The sequence below is a fragment of the Phaseolus vulgaris genome, chromosome 6, assembly GCF_000499845.2.
Source record: "Phaseolus vulgaris cultivar G19833 chromosome 6, P. vulgaris v2.0, whole genome shotgun sequence".
Lineage (NCBI taxonomy): Eukaryota > Viridiplantae > Streptophyta > Magnoliopsida > Fabales > Fabaceae > Phaseolus > Phaseolus vulgaris.
In genome coordinates this window covers 22,855,464-22,875,923 of record NC_023754.2, presented here as the reverse complement: position 1 = coordinate 22,875,923, position 20,460 = coordinate 22,855,464, and the positions used below count along the sequence as shown (strand labels likewise).

The 20,460-nt window shown below is 33.2% G+C and overlaps 2 protein-coding genes and 1 long non-coding RNA gene across 5 annotated transcripts; 2 read left to right on the top strand and 1 right to left on the bottom strand.

The window, feature by feature from the left end:
* Window positions 1-2,023: 2,023 nt before the first annotated feature.
* Window positions 2,024-3,521, bottom strand: LOC137831958 (uncharacterized). Its single transcript, XR_011084499.1, has 3 exons — window positions 3,018-3,521; window positions 2,327-2,386; window positions 2,024-2,227 (listed from the first exon to the last, which is right to left on the bottom strand). It is a non-coding gene; the product is annotated as an uncharacterized lncRNA (long non-coding RNA).
* A 3,776-nt stretch (window positions 3,522-7,297) lies between these two features.
* Window positions 7,298-9,221, top strand: LOC137831963 (F-box protein At5g49610). The gene is made up of 2 exons (XM_068639885.1): window positions 7,298-7,716; window positions 7,816-9,221. The coding sequence occupies exon 2, from the start codon at window positions 7,826-7,828 to the stop codon at window positions 8,906-8,908; it is 1,083 nt and encodes a 360-aa protein (XP_068495986.1). The 5' UTR covers window positions 7,298-7,716; window positions 7,816-7,825; the 3' UTR covers window positions 8,909-9,221.
* A 3,975-nt stretch (window positions 9,222-13,196) lies between these two features.
* On the top strand, window positions 13,197-19,661 carry LOC137831957 (uncharacterized). Of its 3 annotated transcripts, none has more exons than XM_068639878.1 (10): window positions 13,197-13,338; window positions 13,864-14,749; window positions 15,520-15,649; window positions 16,573-17,018; window positions 17,211-17,291; window positions 17,370-17,468; window positions 18,075-18,233; window positions 18,413-18,499; window positions 18,646-18,717; window positions 19,021-19,661. In XM_068639878.1, exons 2-10 carry the CDS (start codon window positions 13,943-13,945, stop codon window positions 19,351-19,353), a joined length of 2,214 nt encoding a protein of 737 aa, XP_068495979.1. In that variant the 5' UTR covers window positions 13,197-13,338; window positions 13,864-13,942; the 3' UTR covers window positions 19,354-19,661. The 3 variants fall into 3 exon arrangements, with proteins under 3 accessions (XP_068495979.1, XP_068495978.1, XP_068495980.1); XM_068639877.1 differs by having other exon boundaries at window positions 13,243-13,575; XM_068639879.1 differs by having other exon boundaries at window positions 13,301-13,392.
* The last annotated feature ends 799 nt before the right edge of the window (window positions 19,662-20,460 follow it).

The following is a 20,460-nucleotide window of genomic DNA, read 5'->3' as shown; positions in this document are numbered from 1 at the left end:
AGGTGTATACCAGCTCGTACATGTCCCTGAGCCAATTAACATGTGGCCAAAGTGGAGTTGTTCCGACATTAATTCTGTGTGCCCCCAAAGAACCATTTGGGATGAGAAAGGAACAAAAGAACCCTGTAAAGATTCTCTCTCACTCACTCTATGCAAAAAGAGTGACTAAATTTTCAAAAAAATTGGCTTCCATTGTGGTCCACCTGGTCACCATCAATTTCCGGGTAAAAGAGTGGCACCCACTTACAGAACATTTTCATGCTATCAAATTCTCAACTATATTCTTTGCAGTCTTCAGAAAAAACAACAGTGCAAATAAAATTTCCCCTATACGCATTCCATGTGCAATTGTGCACTCACTGCCATCTGCTTGATATGTGTATAATCAAGATGCTTAGTTCAGCAGCTTCTGATGGCCTTTTGTGACTCCGAATGAATAATCAGTTCTTTTGTTCATTGGGATACACTTTAGGCCCAAAATATTATTATTCAAAGAGACCACAAACAATGAAATAATAGACCCCAAGCAGGCCCAAAATGACGGCGGCGATGACGGCAGACAGCGTGGTGCAGTGAGGGAGGATATTTTTGTCTTTTTCTGCCAGTATAGGGATGCAATGCAGTAGTAATAATGGGGTACATGAAGAAAAAGTCAAATTGCAAAACAAAGCACCTTTCACTGTTTATATTGGTTGTACCATGCCCAACTATAGACACCCTCCTTTATTCTCTTTATTAAACCATTCATTTTCTTAAACAATTCCTATACTTCCGATATCCCTTCACAGTTCGTACCTTCGTTTCTCCTTCCCTCCAATCCCTTACTCTCTCTTGATTTCACCCATTTCCCGTTTTCGGTTTCTTCCTCGTCCCCCTTCTCTCTAAGGCTACCTTAATCAAGGCATCAATAACTCGATCTCAACAAGAGCATTATCTACATGATCTAAATTGACATATCATTTGCTTAACCTTAGTCAAGAGGTCAAAGCATTTTTTTCACCTTCTTTAGTTGGGAACCACAAGTTAAGTATGGCCTTTCAAAGTTGTTGCCAAAATTGGCGCAATTGCTTACAACACATTATTGGATATAGCAATAATTCCTCCAGTCTTTCATGTCTGCTTGCTTAAAGCATTCAAGGGTTGTTCTTTCTAATCATATTTGTCGTTGTTGTTAACTACAATTGAATCCATTCCATGAGTACATCCAATATTTAATTTTTAAAATTTAAAAATTATTTTAACATTTTAAATTTTACTTATATTTTGATTAAGGAGATTTTTTATTTATTATAAATATTAATATTTTATTGTGGATGTAAAGTGGAGCAAGTTGTCACAATTTCATCCACCTTAAAAAAAAATGGAATTAAAAGGAAGTGTTGAGATGGATTTAGAAGTAAAGCTAGTTATGCCAAGGAGGTAGGTGACATATGAACCAAAACAGAGGGGTGGCAGGAAAAGCGCGAGGCAAGAGAGAAATAACATTTTTTATTGAAGAATTTTGTGCCATGAGCGGATTATGCATGTGATGTGCTTCTCTCTGATTTTTCTCTTTATTTCTCCCTGATACATTTTCTCCCCCTTCTTGATCAATTTCTCAATTCTTCTATGAATCAGATTTTGCTACTTCTGTGATTGAGGATCGTTGCTTCTTCAGTCCTATTCCCAATTTAGTTGTTCTGGTTTATAAATGTTGTCTTGATTCATAATTGATGAACTCATTTAGATATTCAATAATACATTTTTCTCTTTACAAATTGAGCTACTGTTTCACAATTATTGTTCCATTCACATATTTGAGCTTCGTTATCAGTTGTCGGCTAAACTTCTTTCATTATGAGTTGATTGATTGATTTCATTACTTGCTTATATTACCAGAAGTTCAAAACTGAATGTTTTTGGTTCTTTGTTCATTATGGTTTCTTTTAGGGTCGAAGACCTGACGATTAGAGAACTACTTGAGGTTCTTACTATTAGCTTGCTATCTTAACTTATGCAAAGCATGCCTCTCAATGCTCTAATATAAATATATAATTCAGCAGGCAGATAAATAATTGATTACGTATAAGTTAAGTTACAAAACATCATTGCATTCAGTAGTATGCGGGAGGACATAAAGAAGTTTCTTATCAATCCTACATGAATAGTAAATGATAAACATGGAAAGCAAATAACATGCAGTACTTCAACCTCACCTTTGCAGCAAGGACGAAAGTATCATTTGTTTCTGGGAGGAAAAAAAAGGATATAAATAAGCAAGACAAGAAAATAAAGGATCACAACAAATTTAGAATGTTCAAAATTATCACCCCAATAGGAGTCTTACCGTTATCATGTTTGACGAATTTAAGGAGTGCCTCTCTACGACCTGGATCAACGCTCTCACCTGTACAGAGTAGCAAATATGCCATCAGAAGAGATTGCATCATACTTCAAATCGCAAAAGAGTGATGTGCAACACCAGATATCACAGTAATCACAGGGAGCTAAAGTTAAGAAAAGCCATCATCTGAGAAATTTTTAAAAGACCACATGAATATAGCTACACTGTGTTGTTTGTAAAATTAAGCACATAAAACATTGTGCAAATCTTTAGGGAGTCCAAGTCTTTTTCATTTTTCAATCTAATGGACCTTGAAAAAAATTATATAAGGGATAAAAAGCTATCTGAGACTTAGTAGGCCTGAATTGTTAGTATTTGTCTTTGAGTAGTTATGTAGGCAATTATTTAGGTAGTAATTTTGTGTGTACTATTTCTGTATTTAAGCAGTTATAGAATGGTAAGGCAAATAGTATGATGCTCTAAGTGTATGGAGCTTGGGGGAGGTTATTTGCGGGCTAATTGTTGAACGCATAAGGAGGAAACTCCGTTATTGGGAACCCCGTGTTGTACGCATAAGAAGAAATTTTAACAAGTTTTCACAGTATTATTCCTACTGCTTGGTTTGGCAGGAAACTATTACAAAATAAAACCATTGTATATACTCTATTTTTCCTTCAGGCAACCATAGTCTTACCTGCAATATTCATCCAAGTGTTGTTGAACCAGCTGGAATAACCTCATCAACTGGTTCTTCTCCTTTAGTGAAAGCTTCTTGTCTCTGAAAACCACTTGGTGAGAATCCGGCACATTCGCCAAACCCCCCATTCACTTTGTAAACAAACATGTCATCGGTTTCTTTGAACTCCAAGTACTGCGTTCTGCCCGATTTCAGTAGCAGATCGATCGTCTTGCCCGCGCTGAAAAGCACCCTCAGCTCACAATCGATGTTGACTTTCCTAAAATTATCACGGAAGAACGGGTATTCATCGTAGGACACGGTTTCGGCGTCGGAAAAGAAGGGTTGCCGGAGGCGGATGACAATGACGTCGTCGGAAACGATGGCTGTGACGGTAGCAGGGAGAGGATTAGGGGAAGTGAGGTTGAGGAATGAGAGAGAGCGCGCGACGAGCAAAAGGGCACGAAAGTCGTCAATTATTTCAGTTCTAATTTGAATCTAAGAATTTCCAAGTTTTCTGTCGCATAAAAAATAAGGAAAATGAGTTGTATATAGGTTTATAAATAAATATATATAATAAAAGGTAAATTTATAATTAAATGATATAAAAAGATATTAAAATAATAGTATTAAGAGTTTCTAATATGGTTGTATATAAAATTTGAGTTGTGTATATATCATTCTTCAAATTATTGTACCTGTTATGTTTATAGTTTTGTATATAGAATTTTTCTTTCGATATTAAGTTTTATTTCTTCTAATTTACCATTCATTTTAATAACAAATTTTTATATTTAATTAATATAAATAAATTAAAATTAAAATTTAAAATAAAATAATAATATCTTTAATTGTCAAACAAAAAATAAAAATAATAATAATAATGTCAAAGTATCGTCACCCTATTTTATAACAATTATATCTATCATACTATCCTGTTTACTATCGACGATATTTATATATCAGTTATTAGTTTCGATTATAATTATATTATATTTAAATAATTTTAATTAATTAGCTGTATTTTTTTCTTATAAACGTTAACCAGTATTTATAAGATAATGGAAGTAAAACAATTATTCCATAAGTCACATCCTACTATTTCATATATGTATATATAATATCTAAGCTATCAAATTTATAATGTTAACCTATTTTTTTATGACATGAGTTACTTCTAGAGTTATTTAAAACTTTTTTTTATTATTAGGTACGTGTCTACTATTTTGTAGGTCGTTGTCTCTATCTTTATCATCAATTGAAAATAAATAATAAGAATATATCTTCTTTTATGTTTTTTATTTTCTAACACATGTTATTATGTTTCTTAAGCTAAATGTGAGCACATCTAATATATTTTCTCTTTCCCTTGCACAATTTTTTTTTTCTAATTATTTTTAGGTTTGAAGAATCAAAGAGCATAATGGAGGTTTAAAAAAAAACAAAATAATAAAACTAAGGTAACTTTTTTCACATTTTTTTAGTGTCAAAATCTGAAGGACTTTTTCTTATTCTTTCATTTCTCTTTTATCTCTTACACACTTTTTTTTCTTGGTTTTATGTATGTTAAAAAAATAGATTTTGACTTAATTGGATCAAGTATGGTTGTTGAATTTGTGTTTTGATCCACCTGATGTAGTTTAAAGTGTGTTTGGATGAATTAAAGTGAAAATGCAGTGAAAGCATAAAGAGTTACACCGAATTGAATGATGAAGGATAAAAGTTTCCATTGTGTTTGAAGTGCTTGTAGACAAGTGGAGGTTTGACCAACTCCTTAAGATTTCACTAGGCCTTTAGGCTCACTAGCAAAGAGAGATTTGGGAGAAAAAGATTATGAATTCAAAATACTCATTTAACTAAATGTTTAAATTTGAATTACAAAGAGGAAGAAACTCCTTTATATACGCTTATATGTGTGAAGGTAGTATAGGTTTAAGTTACCTTAACCTGGTTAGCCTAGTTAATCGTGATGAACTTTTGGAACTTCTAACCAAGGCAAGGTGTCATGAGGACTTATGTTCTTGTGTTATAAAAACTCTTGCTTGTATATAAAGTGGGAGCTTTTAGAGTGTAATTGTTTATTTAATTATCCTATAGAAATGATAAAAAAATACAAAACTTAAACTAATTATTTTATTTGGTTACATATTAAAATTGATGTCTTATATTGTACATTCTTTTGTTCTTAGTCTTTGTATTTGGTGACTTAGAACTTGTGGATGGTTCTATATCAGGACGTCTTCTTCCTGAAAGCATATGCTGGAAGATTTTTTTGTTTTTGTATGATTTAGAAATTAACGACTCCAACAAAACATTTAATATATTTTAGATGAAGTTTTTATGCATTCTCACTAAAGTGTCAATGACTCCATATCTTATTGTAAGAAAATTTATGCATGTTGTTTTTTCTTCTAACGTTATTAAACAAAGTAATTGTGTCAAATGAGAGATGCAAAGCGAATGCATCCAATAAAGATACTTGATACATCATTCAAAAACAATATAAGAATAAGATATAATTAAAAAAGAAAACTCACTAATATATTTTTACAATTTTAACATATTTATTTTGAATATTTTTCATTGATCTATAAAAAACATTTTCAAACTAAAGTAATTAAATATTTGTTCATTTTTTTTTACTTCATTGTATAATTTTTTTTTTAAAATGGCATACTTATTTTATAAAATCAATATGTATATTAAAAAAATATAAATGTAAAATTCTGGGACAAACAAATAAAATACACAAGAAAATGGTTTAACTGTGTGTTAACATTTTTTGTAACATATGCCAAAAAAACAACATTTGATATAAGTCAAATGATTTTTTGGTTAATGGACTCAGTTATAATGTTGGAAACTACATATATATATATAATCTGTTTAAACACTAGCTTATCGCACAAAGTTACATTATACTACTGCTTTTGTGGGTAAGATTGAGATTCGATGTTGAATGAATATTTGTATTACAATTTTTTTAATAGATGACAGTAACTACTTCTTTTATAGGTATAAATATAATTATTTTTATTTGTATGCAATTCATAAAAAAACTAATTAAATTGAATAAACTTATACTAATTATCTTAAATTATTTCTTGGTCATGTATTGTAGTTGAAAACATGAACATGTCATGTAATATCCAATTTAGTATTTTTTGTTATTGAGTTCTATACTGATAAGGTTAAAAAGACAGAAAGGTTAAAGCCGAAAGATTGGTAGAAAAATGGAAAAGTTAATCAGAAGACTAAAAATTAAATAAGAAATTAATAAACAATTAAATAGTAAAATAGTGTAAAAACAAAGGTAATATATTTAATAAATGTTAGGAACAAAGAGAAAAAACTTAAATGGGTTTTACACATAAATGAGTACTATAAATAGGTTACTAGCTTAAGAGGTAAGTAAAGTAAATTTTATCTCATAATTAACTAAAATCAATTTTAACTTTATCATCAGAGCTCCTTGCAATTACACACCTACCAGTGAGCGGATACCGAGACCAAAGACCGAGAGATCAAATTGACTCAGTCCAGCAAGTAAGAGTCCACAAATCATATCGAAACCCAAACCCAAACCCAAATCAAATAGAATAAGTTTTAAAAGATTATGTCTTAAAAATAAAAATATAAATAGGATTCTTAATTGAGGAATACAAACATATAAAAGTTAAAAGATAATCATTAACCATTAGTATATTCTGTAGTTAGTTGAATACTTCTAAAGTCGCACCTCCCTTATAGCATCTAACTTGTTAGATATGATTATTCTTCAATTAAATACTTTTGGACTAGAAATACCATAATTAGTTTATTGTTACTTTGTCTTAAACTAATATACTACATTGTATCAAACCTACGAAAATTTATGATTTGTAAATTAAACTATATCGGACATTTTTAAATACAATATTTATATTATTTTTTAACTACACATATCATATAAATTTTGATAAAGAAAAATAAGAAAAAGGACCAAATTGATTATTTTAGTTTACTAAATAACTAAGTAGAAAAATTAAATTAGAGTTGGTTTTGCTCTTACGGTATTAACTTATTATTCAAATCGGTTTTAGATTACTCTAGTTTAATACATTTTAAGCTAAACTTTAGTTTTTAAAGAGTTATAATTAGTTAATTAATAAAATATTCATAAAATTGAATACTAGAAAAATATCACAATAAATAATAAAAAGTATATATATATATATTATTTTATTTTTTTAATTTATTTGACAGAATACTAGAAGTTCTCAGGGGTTACTTGCCGATTAACTAAACAAAATAAAAGCAAATCTATTTCGTGCTGCATTCATCAAATCATATACCTCCGAGGTTTCCTCGTTTATGTCTACTTGTCATTCTTCACATACCAAGTTCCTTCGATTCGATCTCCTTCTCTTTTCTTCTCCACTCTCTCTTTTCATTGTTCGATCAAGTTCATGTTTCATCGTCCTTCTCATTCCCATCATTAAGTTCTAAACGTTTCCTGGTAAACGCTTAGCGATATTATATATTCAATCTTGCGTGTATGTGGCGATAATGACGACATGTCCCCTATTATTTTTTCAAACGTAAACGGAATTTGAAGACCCATTTTTCGCTTTCCCATTCTTCAACCACCGCAAACCCACCACCGCCCCAGAGTTGAATCCTTTTTGTACCCACCCCATCAACTGGCGCTTCATCGGATACCCTGAATTTTGTTCCGGTAAGAAAAGATCGAATTTTTAGCTTTATTCTTTGGGTACCAAGGCTTTTATTTCATGTAAAGAAAGTCCGCTATTCATGTTCTGATTTCGTATTTGAGGTTCTACGTCATGGATATGCGAGGAGATGGGATTTTCCCGGATGAGGTGGTTATTCAAATTCTCGCAAGGCTGCCTGTGAAGTCGCTTTTCAGGTTCAAGACCGTGTGCAAACTGTGGAATAGGTTGTCTTTGGATAAGTATTTTGTTCAACTCTACAATGAGGTGTCTAGGAAGAACCCCATGATTCTGGTCGAGGTTTCTGATTCGTATGGGTCCAAATCTAGCTTAATATGTGTTGATAATTTGAGGGGTGTGTCTGAGTTTTCACTGAGTTTCTTGAATGATAGAGTTAAGGTTCGAGCATCTTGTAATGGCCTGCTTTGCTGCTCTAGTATTCCTGATAAGGGCGTCTTCTATGTCTGTAATCCGGTCACTCGCGAGTACCGGTTGCTTCCCAAGAGTAGGGAAAGGCCTGTGACTCGGTTTTATCCGGATGGCGAGGCTACCTTGGTTGGCCTGGCCTGTGATTCTTCTTATCAGAAGTTCAATGTTGTTCTAGCAGGCTACCATCGCACTTTTGGTCATAGGCCGGATGGGAGTTTCATATGTTTGGTGTTTGATTCCGAGTTGAACAAGTGGAGGAAGTTTGTCTCATTACAAGATGACCATTTCACTCACATGAATAAGAACCAGGTTGTTTTTGTCAATAACGCTCTTCACTGGTTGACAGTTAGCTCTACTTATATACTTGTGCTTGATTTAAGCTGTGACGTTTGGAGGAAGATGCAGCTACCATATGACTTGATTTATGGAAATGGTTATAGGATTTATCTCTTAGACTTTGATGGCTGCTTGTCTGTTATTAAAATCTCAGAAGCATGGATGAACATATGGGTGCTAAAAGATTACTGGAAAGATGAATGGTGTATGGTGGATAAGGTGAGTCTGAGGTGTATCAGAGGAATGGTGCCAGGCATTTTCCCGATCAGTCAGACTGGTGAATATGTTTTTTTGGCAACTCATAAGCAGATTTTGGTGTATCATTGCAAGAGTCAAGTTTGGAAAGAAATGTACTCTGTGAAGTATAGCTCAACACTCCCATTATGGTTTTCTGCTCATGCATATCGCAGCACAATGTTCTCATGTAACTGAGTCACGGTGACTACATCAAATAACTTTTGTACATAAACTTTTAGTTACAAGTGCTTTATATTCATTTAAGCCATTGGTATCTGCTCAAGGTATCATTTATTTCTATTAGTCATGTTAAAATTGTGGTATTGGCTTTGCCATGGAAGCTCCATTATATTGTTCCACCGCTGTCTCTTGTAACTGAGGTGTGGCTTCAATAAATAGTATCTGTACATACATTTGTAGTTGCGTCTGATACTCATTTAGCCATTATTGTTTGCTGAAGATATTGTATTTTTCTGATGCAGTATTTTTATTAAAATTATTTCGTTGACTTTGCTGTGAAGGTCCTATCACAAATATGTTAGTATCATCTATTTGATTTATCTATTCAGTCTCTCACAAATTACAAAATAGGTGAGATTTGTGGCTCTATGAACTAAATATTGTAGCGATGGTAATTGTTAGTGATATTTATGTATTTGATGTGGTGGATACCAGATAATTCCACACTGATTAGGATTACTATGGGCGGGCCTATTTAGAAGAGCTTAGGAAGAATTGAAATTAGCTTCTCTTGTGCATAAGCTAACTTATACTCTCATAAACTTCTCTAAATTTTTAATTTTCACATAAGCTAATTTTTTGCTTGTGGCGAAGTTAATTTCAGTTTTTTCTTTTCATTTTTCTCTCCTAAAAGAGTCTATGGAAAAGTTTGTCCAAACAAAACCTATATATATATATATTATTTAAATAGTCAATTTTTTTTGTTTTTTTTCTTTCCTTTTCTTGATAGGATCTGCATATTAGAATTCCTGATTTCAAATCCTTAACATTATTATCTTTTATTAAGATAATTGTTAGTTATGATCCTATCAATCAGAAGTTTCTTTATTTTATCATTCTGGTACCATATTGTCAGATATGATCCTATTCATTTGGGATCTCTTTCTCCCTTATCAATTAAGATAGTTCTTAGTTATAATGCTCTTATTGAGGGATCCCTCTGTGGCCTTTATTAGGACAAACCTAATTGGAATATTACCAAGACAAGTTATTTTATTTTTCAGAAAAAAAAACTTAATGTAGTCAACACTATGAGTGGGATGATTTCTGATTAGTTAACACTGTAGAAAATTTTACACTATGAGTGCATGTAAATTAAATGTAGTGTATACCCTGTTCACTGTATAGACCAGTTAAATATTTATTCTATTTTATGTCATCTAAGAATCCTGTAGAATTTTAAAAGCCTAGACGAATCCAGTAGAGTTTTACAGTTTCCAAACACCCACAGCCAGTGTCAATGCTCTGGAGCCATTTCTCAGACTTGTGCCTTCTGGATATGCCTTAGTTCCTAGCCTTTGTTTATTACAGCTACCAATGCACAGTCTTTTCTCATACATTGTAGGTTCCTTGACTTTACTTCCAGATTCTGCTTCCTCCCCGTATGTAGGAGCTTTCCAAATATTTGACAGCAAATTGGTTATTTGTTCATCTCCCTGTTGCCTTTCTTTTCGCATTTCTCTTTATCAGAAACATGCACAAGATTACACAACCATCACAGAAAATGCATACATATTCCATACTTACCCACATATGTTACATACTTCGCCCTGTCAGGGTACCATGCTATGTTTCCCTTCAAACCCCTCTGCCTAATCGTTTTCGTATCACTTAAACATAGCTAAGCTTAAGACATACCCCTTCTCAGAGCAGAGCAGAGCTGAAGACTTATTCTAGGGATGAGTTGAATTTATTGATAGCGCTTGGTAGATATCTAGACCCTTCTATTTTACGTGGCGAATTTAGCATTCTTGCTATATAAAAGCATGTGTGCTTGCTTGTGAATAAAACACTTAACACTATGATTAGTGACTGTGCACTCAGCAGCAGTTTACCATCACTGTTTCAGCACTCTTCCTATGCAAATTCATGCTCATTGATAACACTTGCTGGTTGTTACATGAAATGACATTTAGTATCTATCTAACTTCCAAGAGTCCAGACTAGCACTATTTTGTGACAAGCATGAAACACTTTTAAAGGGCATTATTCTGATTGCAGAAGTTTTTTATCTGATAATGTCATATCCTCATCTAAATACTGATCCAGCGATGAAAAACACTAGTTGTTTAGGACTTGCAGATTGCCCTTTGTCCTGTTTGGAAATTTGATAATGAAACAGCTCAAGGTATTATTAAATGCTGTCAGGATTGTATCTGCAACATGGATCTCGTATAGTGGTTTCCTGCAACAAAACTTTTCTTTGAGACTTGATGCTTTGGTGACAGAATGAAAAACTATTGGATTTTTGTATAAGAAATAATAGTTTTTTTACTAAATGTAAACCTTAATTTCATTCTTCTATGAAGATTTATTTTTGCTAATTATTACCCCATTTCATATTTTTTTCTACTCCTTCATAAGTCCATTTGTAGTGTTTGAAGGTTTAACTTTTATAAATTCGCTTTAAAATATTTTTTCTGTTTTCATTTTAGTTTTCTTTCTTTTCAGCCTTTCTTAGTCTCTTAATATTTTTCTATTAGATTTAATTTACAAATCCAGTGATTGACAAAAAAAATCCGATAAATTAACCATAAGAACTAAAAGAAAAATAAAATTAGGAGAATAAGTAAGTTATTTCCAATTTTTATACTCATCTTAATTGAATTACGTAATGTGAGAATCGAGTTTGATTATTGGATTAGTTAAATTTTCTTAAGTATACTTAATGAAAATTGAGTGGGACAATATATTGACAGATTGTAAACCAGTCAAACTACCTACATAACTAATAAATAATAAAAATATTAAACATTAGTGATTTTAGTGTAAAAGTGTTGAGAATCTCTTCTTCTTAATTTAATAAGATCATATCAATATCAATGAATCTTGATAATGGTCATTCCAAAATCTTGAAATTATATTTATCTTGGAGATTACGAAGTCCAACCTTGAAAGTTGGAGATAATATTTTCAAGATATCTTAAAAATGTGAGAAACATTAATTATCTATTATCTCTTTAGGAAGAAACCTTCCTCTCATTTTCGATATAAAGGGAACCTATGAAGAAGGGAAATGCAAGTAAGGGAGAAACATAGAGATAATAGATATCCACCATAATTTGAGATTATAAATCATAGTGAAAGGCTAGAGAGACATTGTATTTCATCATTGAGTAAGATTGAGTGTTATTCTCAATATTAGAACTTCTAGTGAACGACCGGAGAGAAACAAATACTGGAATTTCATTCTCATAATGGATGCATTTTCTGGACTAGTTCCCGTGTGAGTTTTTATTTATCAAGTTGAGAATGTTTTCGGACATTAAAAAATTTTCAGTATCTTTATTCTATTTTTGTTATATTTTTTATTATATGTTTATTGTTTTCGCAAGTATCCATTTTGTATCTACATGAGATAATTAGTTCTATTTTTTATTTTTTTAAAAGTTAGTTTTTCTATCATATGAATTACAATTTCTGAATATAATGAACAATTTTTCATATCACATGTTACCAATGTTACCAGCAAATGTTAAATTTCTTAGAAGAGATTCAGATAAAATTTTCCCTTTTATACCCATCCACTGAGTTCTGAGTTGTAAAAATATTCTTATTATTGTTTTGACTTTTATTCTGAGAATAACCTTTTTGAATAGTGACTTGCAAGAATAAAAAAACGTTGAAACATATTGACTTTAAAGATTTTTATTTAAAGTTACAGATGCTACAATCTCTTTTTAATTACTTAAATTGATAACTCAATCCAATTCAATACTAAAAAAGCAGGAAACTCTAATTCTCAATCCCAATTAAATTAATTTAATTTGGTTTAGGTTAAAAGTTAGAATAAATTTAACTTAATCTAACTCAATCACATTTCCTAAAATACATAAAAAAAAACCAAAACTATATTTTATAGGATAAAAAAGTATTTAAGCCTAACTATAAAATAATAAATCATATGATTTATGACAGTTTAAAGCAAAAGAAAAATCTAAAAGGAAAAATTATATTTTCTTTTACAGAACCACAAAACCATGGATAGACACTGAGTTGGGTTTTAAATGAATAAACAAATTACAGTGATTTATGATTGGAGGAGTGTAAATTTTTTTCCCAGTATGAGCTATTTTTTCTAAATAAGGCAAATACACCTAAAGTAATTTCAATAGAATTTAACACCATATTTGTAAAAGAACATTAATTAAGAAAAAAAATAAAATCAACCTCGTTTTAAATTAGATTAGGACGGATAAAAGTGAGATATATTTTAGAAAAATAATAATGTAATATGCTAATTACTAATCATAGATTAAAACTTTGTTTAAAATCATATTAATTAGCATGGGATGGTGGGGGGGCACACGTGAATTAAGGTGTGTTTGGTTGGTTACATGGTAACTCCGTTTGCACTAGAGTGGTTTGTGTTGAAAATGGGAGTGGTGAGTGGATGACACCTTAGCCGGTTCTCCGTCAAGAAACAAAATGCACAAATTGTTATTATCTCTCTAATTCTATTCGCAATTCTGGTTTTCTCACACAGAGAACTCTCTCTCTCTCTCTCTCTCTCACTCTCTCTCTCACACACACACAGATACACACACACGATCCTTCTGCGTTTAGGGTTTTTGATTCTCTTTCTCTCGATGTTCTCTAATCGTAGCGCACCGTAGTTCTAGGTACACGTTCTTGTCATGATCTTGTGCTTTTCCCTGTTTCAGTTTCTTCTGTATGATCACTTGATTATTGTTTTACTTCCTCATATCGAACCCTAATCATTTCCTATTTTTAATTTAGTCACGTGGTCTGCGGTGTTTTATTTATTCTGTGATTTTAGGGTTTATTGTGCACATGTGATATTGAATGCCAATTTTTTGTGTGGGACTACTTGCTATTTGGTCTTAATGTGTGGTTTATTGCGGCACGGTGATTTTGGACTTAATCTATTGTTTTCCTGTGCTAATCAGGTGTCAGAGCAAGTGGAGTTTGAAATGGAATGAGTTGGAGCCTTTCTTTTGAGTAGTTTCCTAAAGTTTTAATAGCTACATGGCTCGGAAGGGTAATCAGCAGAAGAATGGAGTGGACCGTCATGGGTTGAATCACAAAAAGGGGGTTTCTGGTGGTGTGCTTCCGGGAATGAAAGGTCATGGTAAAGAAGGGCCGGTGAAGGTTTTCCCGAGAGAGGAACTCGCTGAGGGTGATAGCGGTGCTGCGCGGACTGCATGTGATGCTACTTCATCAGGTGATGACTTTAACAATGAGCAAAAATCTGAAAATATTTCTCGGAAAGAGAAGAAAGGGATGGCTGGAAAGCATGACCTGGAGGAGTCCTTGCCCTTTGAGAGAGATTCGGGGGATGGCAGTTTGAATTCTGAAGCTTCAGTACAAGAAGAAAATGGGACTTTTCCTAGAAGTAATCAATGTCTTCAGAGTATAAATAGTAGATTGAGCTGTATACTGGATAGTTTGCACCTGAATAGTGTGGTGGATAAATTAGACATTGCCGATAATGTGATAGTTAGGAGATTAAGGTTTTCATTGTTTTCCATGTTCACAGCAATTTCAGAGTGGCTAATCAGGCAGACTCCATTTTTTGTATCTCTTAGAACCATCATGTTTAAAGCCTATCATAATTTCAGAACGAAAGTTGTGCAGACATATCCTGTTATTCTGAAGTGGCTCAAGCATTTTGGAAATGTAATGCTCCTATTATCAGTATTTTGGTTGGACTGTGCACTTCGGGGTATTGATTCTTTTGCACGAATGGGTACAACGCCGTTCTTCTCTGTTATATGGTGTAGCATATTTTCCGTGATTAGTATGATAGGGGTGCTCAAGTTTCTTGCTGTCCTGGTAAGCCCTGGTCACCCTTGTTGTTTTTTATTACTTGGAGTTAATCTGATAAAAATAATCTTAATGATGGAAGTTTTTATAGCTATAATAATTAATTAATTAATTTTAGTAGTTTTTTCGAAGACACTCACACTCCTTGTGTAGATGCACTATCTGTATTGTAGTATTTTCTGTTGATCAATTTCCTACAGTTGAATTTAATCACTCTAGGATAGAAAAGTGAGACGAAAGAATGTTAATTGAACAGTTAGATTGAAAATCTATCTCTCTTTCTGTAGACGTGCATCTTATTTCTTTATATATGCATTTCTTTTTATTTTTATTTTACTGTCTTAAGATGCTTCATAATGGATGCATTTTCCAACTTCCCAGTACACTGTTCTGCTTGTTGCAATTTAGGTAAGATATGGTAGCGATAACTCAGCGAGAGGAAAGAAAATGTTTTGTTTTGTCCAATTAATAAACACCCGTGTGGGGTGGGAGTGTTCATAACAAATTACAAAATCTATTGTGCAATTTGTTTCAGTTTTTGAATAGTTGAATCAGCTTGGGTTGCATAGTCTTGTAACTATTTGACTTTTGAACTCCACATGTAACAAACATAATAATTTGGATGAATTTAGCGAGCATGGTACTCTTTAGTTCTACATATTTTTTCTTACATTTGTATTTGGATGTTTTGTGCATTTGTTCATTCTATTCGCTTTCTCAATCGGGGCTGGTATTTTTTTTTTCTCTTCCTATACTAACTAGCTTTTGTAATTGATTAGGGCCTGGCTGCCTTGATTGGATTTTTTCTTGGGCTCATGCTTGCAATCTTGGTAGTTGCAATCATTGGAGTTGTTATCTTGTGGTTTTGTGGTAGCTTTTGGACAACGGTATTTTTCATCATCCTTGGAGGTGATGTGTTTGCCCTTCTATTTACCTTTGAACATATTGTTGGTTTATTGTGGCATTCTTTCTATGATAGTTGGGTATGTATGTTATACAGCCTTATGCATGCAATGTTGTTAAAACCGCGAGTATACTCGCAAACTCGTACGATTCAATGAGTTTAGAGGAGAAGGCAAGGTGACTCAGACGGCGGATTGTGACCTGCGTGGATCATAGTGAGTAAGCATGTTGCTTGGTGAAATGAAGGATCGTTGGACTTGATCCTCCTACTCGTCTCCTTTTCTTCTAGGTTTAGTAAGTAAATCTGAAAGAACCTCTAAAAATCATCTCCTGAAACGAACCCATTGCTTGCCACTGCTCGCTCTCCACCGTTGCGTTCGTCACCACCCGCTCTTGCCGTCATCGCTCGCCATTGGTTGCGTTCGCCGTCGCCACTGCTCACCGACCACTCTCACTGCTGCTATTCCTCTCTATTCTTTTCTGTTTATTTTTTCTGATCTGTTCTGCTCCTCGTAGCCTTGTTTATGTTGGTATCAACCGGTGTAGCCTTGTTTATGTTGGTATCAACCGGTGTAGCCTTGTTTTATGTTGGTATCAACCGGTGTTGCCTTGTTTTATAATGGCATCAACCAGTGCTATGGTGTTTTATAATGACATCAAGCAGTGACGGTTTACTAATATGAAGGACTTCCTTGGATAGTTTCTTAGTTATTTTATGCATAAACTTTTATGAATTATGAATCTATTTTTAGTTGTGTTATGCATTGAATATTATTTTTTCATATATTAGTAACTCTTATGAGTCGAGTTACGATCCTCGAGTTACGATTTTTTAACTTCTTTCCGAACCTCCTACTATAAAAATATATATTTATTCTGCTTGATGTATTTTCTTGCCAAACATACTAAATAATTTTATTTGAATTCAGGATTGGCATTTATGTTCAGTCATGAACGGGTGGCACTACTTATCACCACAGTGTATTCTGTCTATTGTGCATGGCTGTATGTTGGGGGGCTTGGTTTGCTATTGGCTTTCAATTTAGCTTTTATATCTAGTGATGTCCTGATATACTTCCTCAAGAAAAACATAGATCAACAGAGTAGATCCAATCCTTTTGAACAAAGAGCTGGAATGCATGGTCAACCAGGATTTAGTGATGGATCAACACATGCTTCTTCCTCTGAAAATGGACCGGGACCATCTGCAGATCGCAGCGCTGGCATCCCTTCAACTAGTGGGGTTGATTCTGATGTAACTTCTGAAGAGGAAGTCGTTCGTTTGTTGAACTGCTCTGATCACTATGCAGCACTGGGCTTGATGCGGTATCAAAATATAGATGTTTCAATACTAAAGCGGGAATATAGGAAAAAGGTTAGTGTCACTCTCTACTTGCTGTTATTCTTTACTTTTGAAGCTTCTTTCTAAGATTTTGTTTTGTTTTGAGTTATTAGTGGTTGGATATTGAGTTGGATGATGAAATTTATTTTTCTTCTAGAACTCAAATACAATTCTTTCTTTTGCCTGATAATTCTTTAAACAACCTCTGTTTTCACTGATTATCAGGCAATGTTGGTACATCCTGACAAAAATATGGGTAATGAAAAGGCTGCTGAAGCATTTAAGAAACTTCAAAATGCGTATGAGGTGAGTTTTAAGTTTTTTTCACCCTGAAAATCAAGGGATAATTCTTCCCTAATACTATATGGTTGTAATGCTTTCCAGATTCTAATGGATTCCTTGAAGCGAAAAGCTTATGATGATGAGCTAAGGAGAGAGGAGCTTTTAAGTGTATTTCGTAGATTTCATGATGCTCCTCATATGGTATGATTTATGCATTTTTTTTTTCTATCAATTTTAGTATTTGGGAAGTGGAAAAGGAACATTATGGGTCATGGAATCATAATAATATTGACACATGGTGATCAGGAATAGTATTCATTATTGTTGGGGTTAAGATCCATGGAAAGGTCAAAGACTTCAATAAGGATGAATGTTTGTTGTTTGGGAATGGTTACAGATTAGTGAAGTTTTTTTACTGTGGTGTGTGTATATATATGTATGTGTAGGTAGGTAGACAGATAGTTTTCTCACCATTACTCTTGGAGTAACTTAACCTCTCCTCACACACACGCACACACTGTTCATAGAAATTTTTTAGATCACCATTGATGGCATAGCTCAAGTTAAGAGACAAGAATCCCAGACAACGAAATTGTAATGACTAGTGTTTCAATGCTGATTTTAGAATATTTATACGTAATTACTTTGGATATGCATCTGACATGTGCTCATGAATTTATTGTTCTTTATATGGAAGGTGCAGTTTGTTTATAGACTCTGCAGTTCGTTTAGAGAACCTTGCAATTTAGCTTTTGATTTAATTATACTCTTGTCTAACTCTTTCTGTGGATGCAACTAATTTGTCAGAATGGTAGGCATGGATTCTTTCCTTCAGGATTTGCCCGGCCTGATGCAGATGGCAAGGATCCATTTGGTGATTCAAGGCGAATAGCCTGCAAAAGGTGTGGTGGTTTTCATGTCTGGATACACACCAAGAAACAAAAGTCTCGGGCAAGATGGTGCCAGGTGTCTTCTTAATCTTTATTGTTCTCAATGAAGCCTAAGTAGCATGCTTAACAGACAATTGGCTTCATATATTATTATATTAATAATTGCAAAATATATGCCAGTAGCATATTTTCTATATAGAGTATTTTTCACACATATGATGGTAGTGTTTTAAGGTGGGTTATTTTGTTTTAAAGGATTGCCAAGATTTTCATCAAGCTAAGGATGGGGATGGATGGGTGGAACAATCTTCCCAACCATTTCTTTTTGGCTTATTGCAGAAGGTAAGTATCACTGTGTTGTATTGAAAATCTTATCGGAGAACACCTTAAAACCTGTAGTTCAATTTTTTTTCTTTAGCCAATTCCTGTTCTATGAGATGCAGTCAGAATACAATTTTGCTTAGTACTTTGAATTGTTTTTCTTTTAGGTGGATGCTCCTTCAGCATATGTGTGCGCTGGTAGCAGGATATACGATGCCTCCGAATGGTATATCTGTCAGGTAATTTAGTGCATTAGAGGATTTATGTGCTTGGCTAGCAGTCTCTTTGATTATTAAATGGACCACCGGCTTCGCAATGAGGTATTTGAACGAGGAATTTATGAAGAACTGTGTTTTCTCCTGCTATGAAATGTAAAATAGTGATATGGGCATTTCTATAGTTTCCAGATGCTAGCTACGTCATCTCGTTAGATTGTCTGATTGTTAACAATTTCACATGTTCATGCTGCATAGCTTGACCATTGAGACTTATGAGGAGATTAAAGATTCACAAGGTATTGATGATGAACAAATTTCTTGCAGGGCATGAGATGTCCAGCGAATACACATAAGCCAAGTTTCCATGTTAACACCAGTTTAATGTCTAAGAATAATTCTGGCAAGGGGACTAGTTCAGCTCAAAGAGGTGGGCGGATGCCAACATCTAATATCGAAGAAACCATGACTGAGGAAGAATTCTTTGAATGGTTACAGAATGCAGTACAGGCAGGGGTCTTCGACAATTTTAGTGGCACTGCACCAGAGAGCCCATCTCCCAAATCTGGAAATGGGATGAAAAGTCCTGGCAGTAGTAGTGGTGGTGCCAGTGCGAGTGGCAGCAGCAAGAGAAAGAAAAAGGGAAAAAAGCAATGGTGATAACCAGAAAATGTTATATCTCATTGTGGCCAGATTGCCTTGAGCACTACCAAGGCTTGAAAAACATGTAAGTTTCAAAGCTGCTATCTGTTAAATGAATGAAGCCCCAGAAATTGAGTTGGAGCCATATTGTACAGCGTTATTTTTTTTCTCAAAGTGTAGATTTTGTTGTCCAATAAATTTTTTGGTAATATTTTAGCCTTTTTAATACAGCCTTGTATTGTACCAATGATCCTCCTGCCCATGATTTTCTTATTGCAAGGATCAAGCTGGGTCTTCTAAGCAGTTAGAAAATCTGATTCGTAATATCCCCGCCGAAGGAACACTTTCATGATAATTGTATGTATCCCCATAAGAAATTCTCAACAGCCGTAGCATTAGGGTATACCATACTAGTACCTTAGTGGCATCGATACAAAACTATGAATATCTGGCAAGTTAATTAAATATTTAGCTAATTTAGATAATAAATTACTGTCATTGCATGCATTGAATTTTGACAAGATATGAATGTTAGGCATCAACAGTGTTTTTGTTTTAGGAAAACTTTTCTTTGATAGTAAAAAACACGTACTTCACATCTTATAATAATGTAATAATATTTTAAATTAAAAATAAAAATAAAAAATAATTTATTAGGATGTTAGGTGTATGCTTGTATTTATATAATTGATCGCGACAATTTAACCTATATTAAAAGTCTTAATAACTGGGTTCAGACCAAAAAATATCTCTAACATAGTTTATTAACATAACTTTTTTCTTGTTTCTTAAGCTATTTTTACAATACGTAAATATTTACTTTTATTTTTTATAAACTAAAGCTATTTTCCACTGGAGGTAAATATATGATTTAATTCATAAAGGATATTGCTTGTGTTATTTATCTTTTAAATATTTTGACATACGTTAGTTTCTAAATTGATCAATTTGTTGACAAGTTCTGCTGGTGATTAATTTGAACAAAACAAAACGGAAATTTGCTAAATAGTTGTATCATCTTACGTGGCATAATTTGTATATTTATGTAAAACAACTTCTTTCAAATAAAAGCTATCAGCTAATTTGTAACTTTCTCCTCTAAAATAAGTATGCTACTTTTAGATT

Coding starts and splice junctions, on each gene's coding strand:
- LOC137831963 (XM_068639885.1), top strand. CDS start 7,826: ATGGATATGCGAGGAGATGGGATTTTCCCGGATGAGGTGGTTATTCAA.
- LOC137831957 (XM_068639878.1), top strand. CDS start 13,943: ATGGCTCGGAAGGGTAATCAGCAGAAGAATGGAGTGGACCGTCATGGG. Junction 17,019..17,210: donor AGCGGGAATATAGGAAAAAG/GTTAGTGTCACT, acceptor ACTGATTATCAG/GCAATGTTGGTACATCCTGA. Junction 18,500..18,645: donor TTTTTGGCTTATTGCAGAAG/GTAAGTATCACT, acceptor TTTTTCTTTTAG/GTGGATGCTCCTTCAGCATA.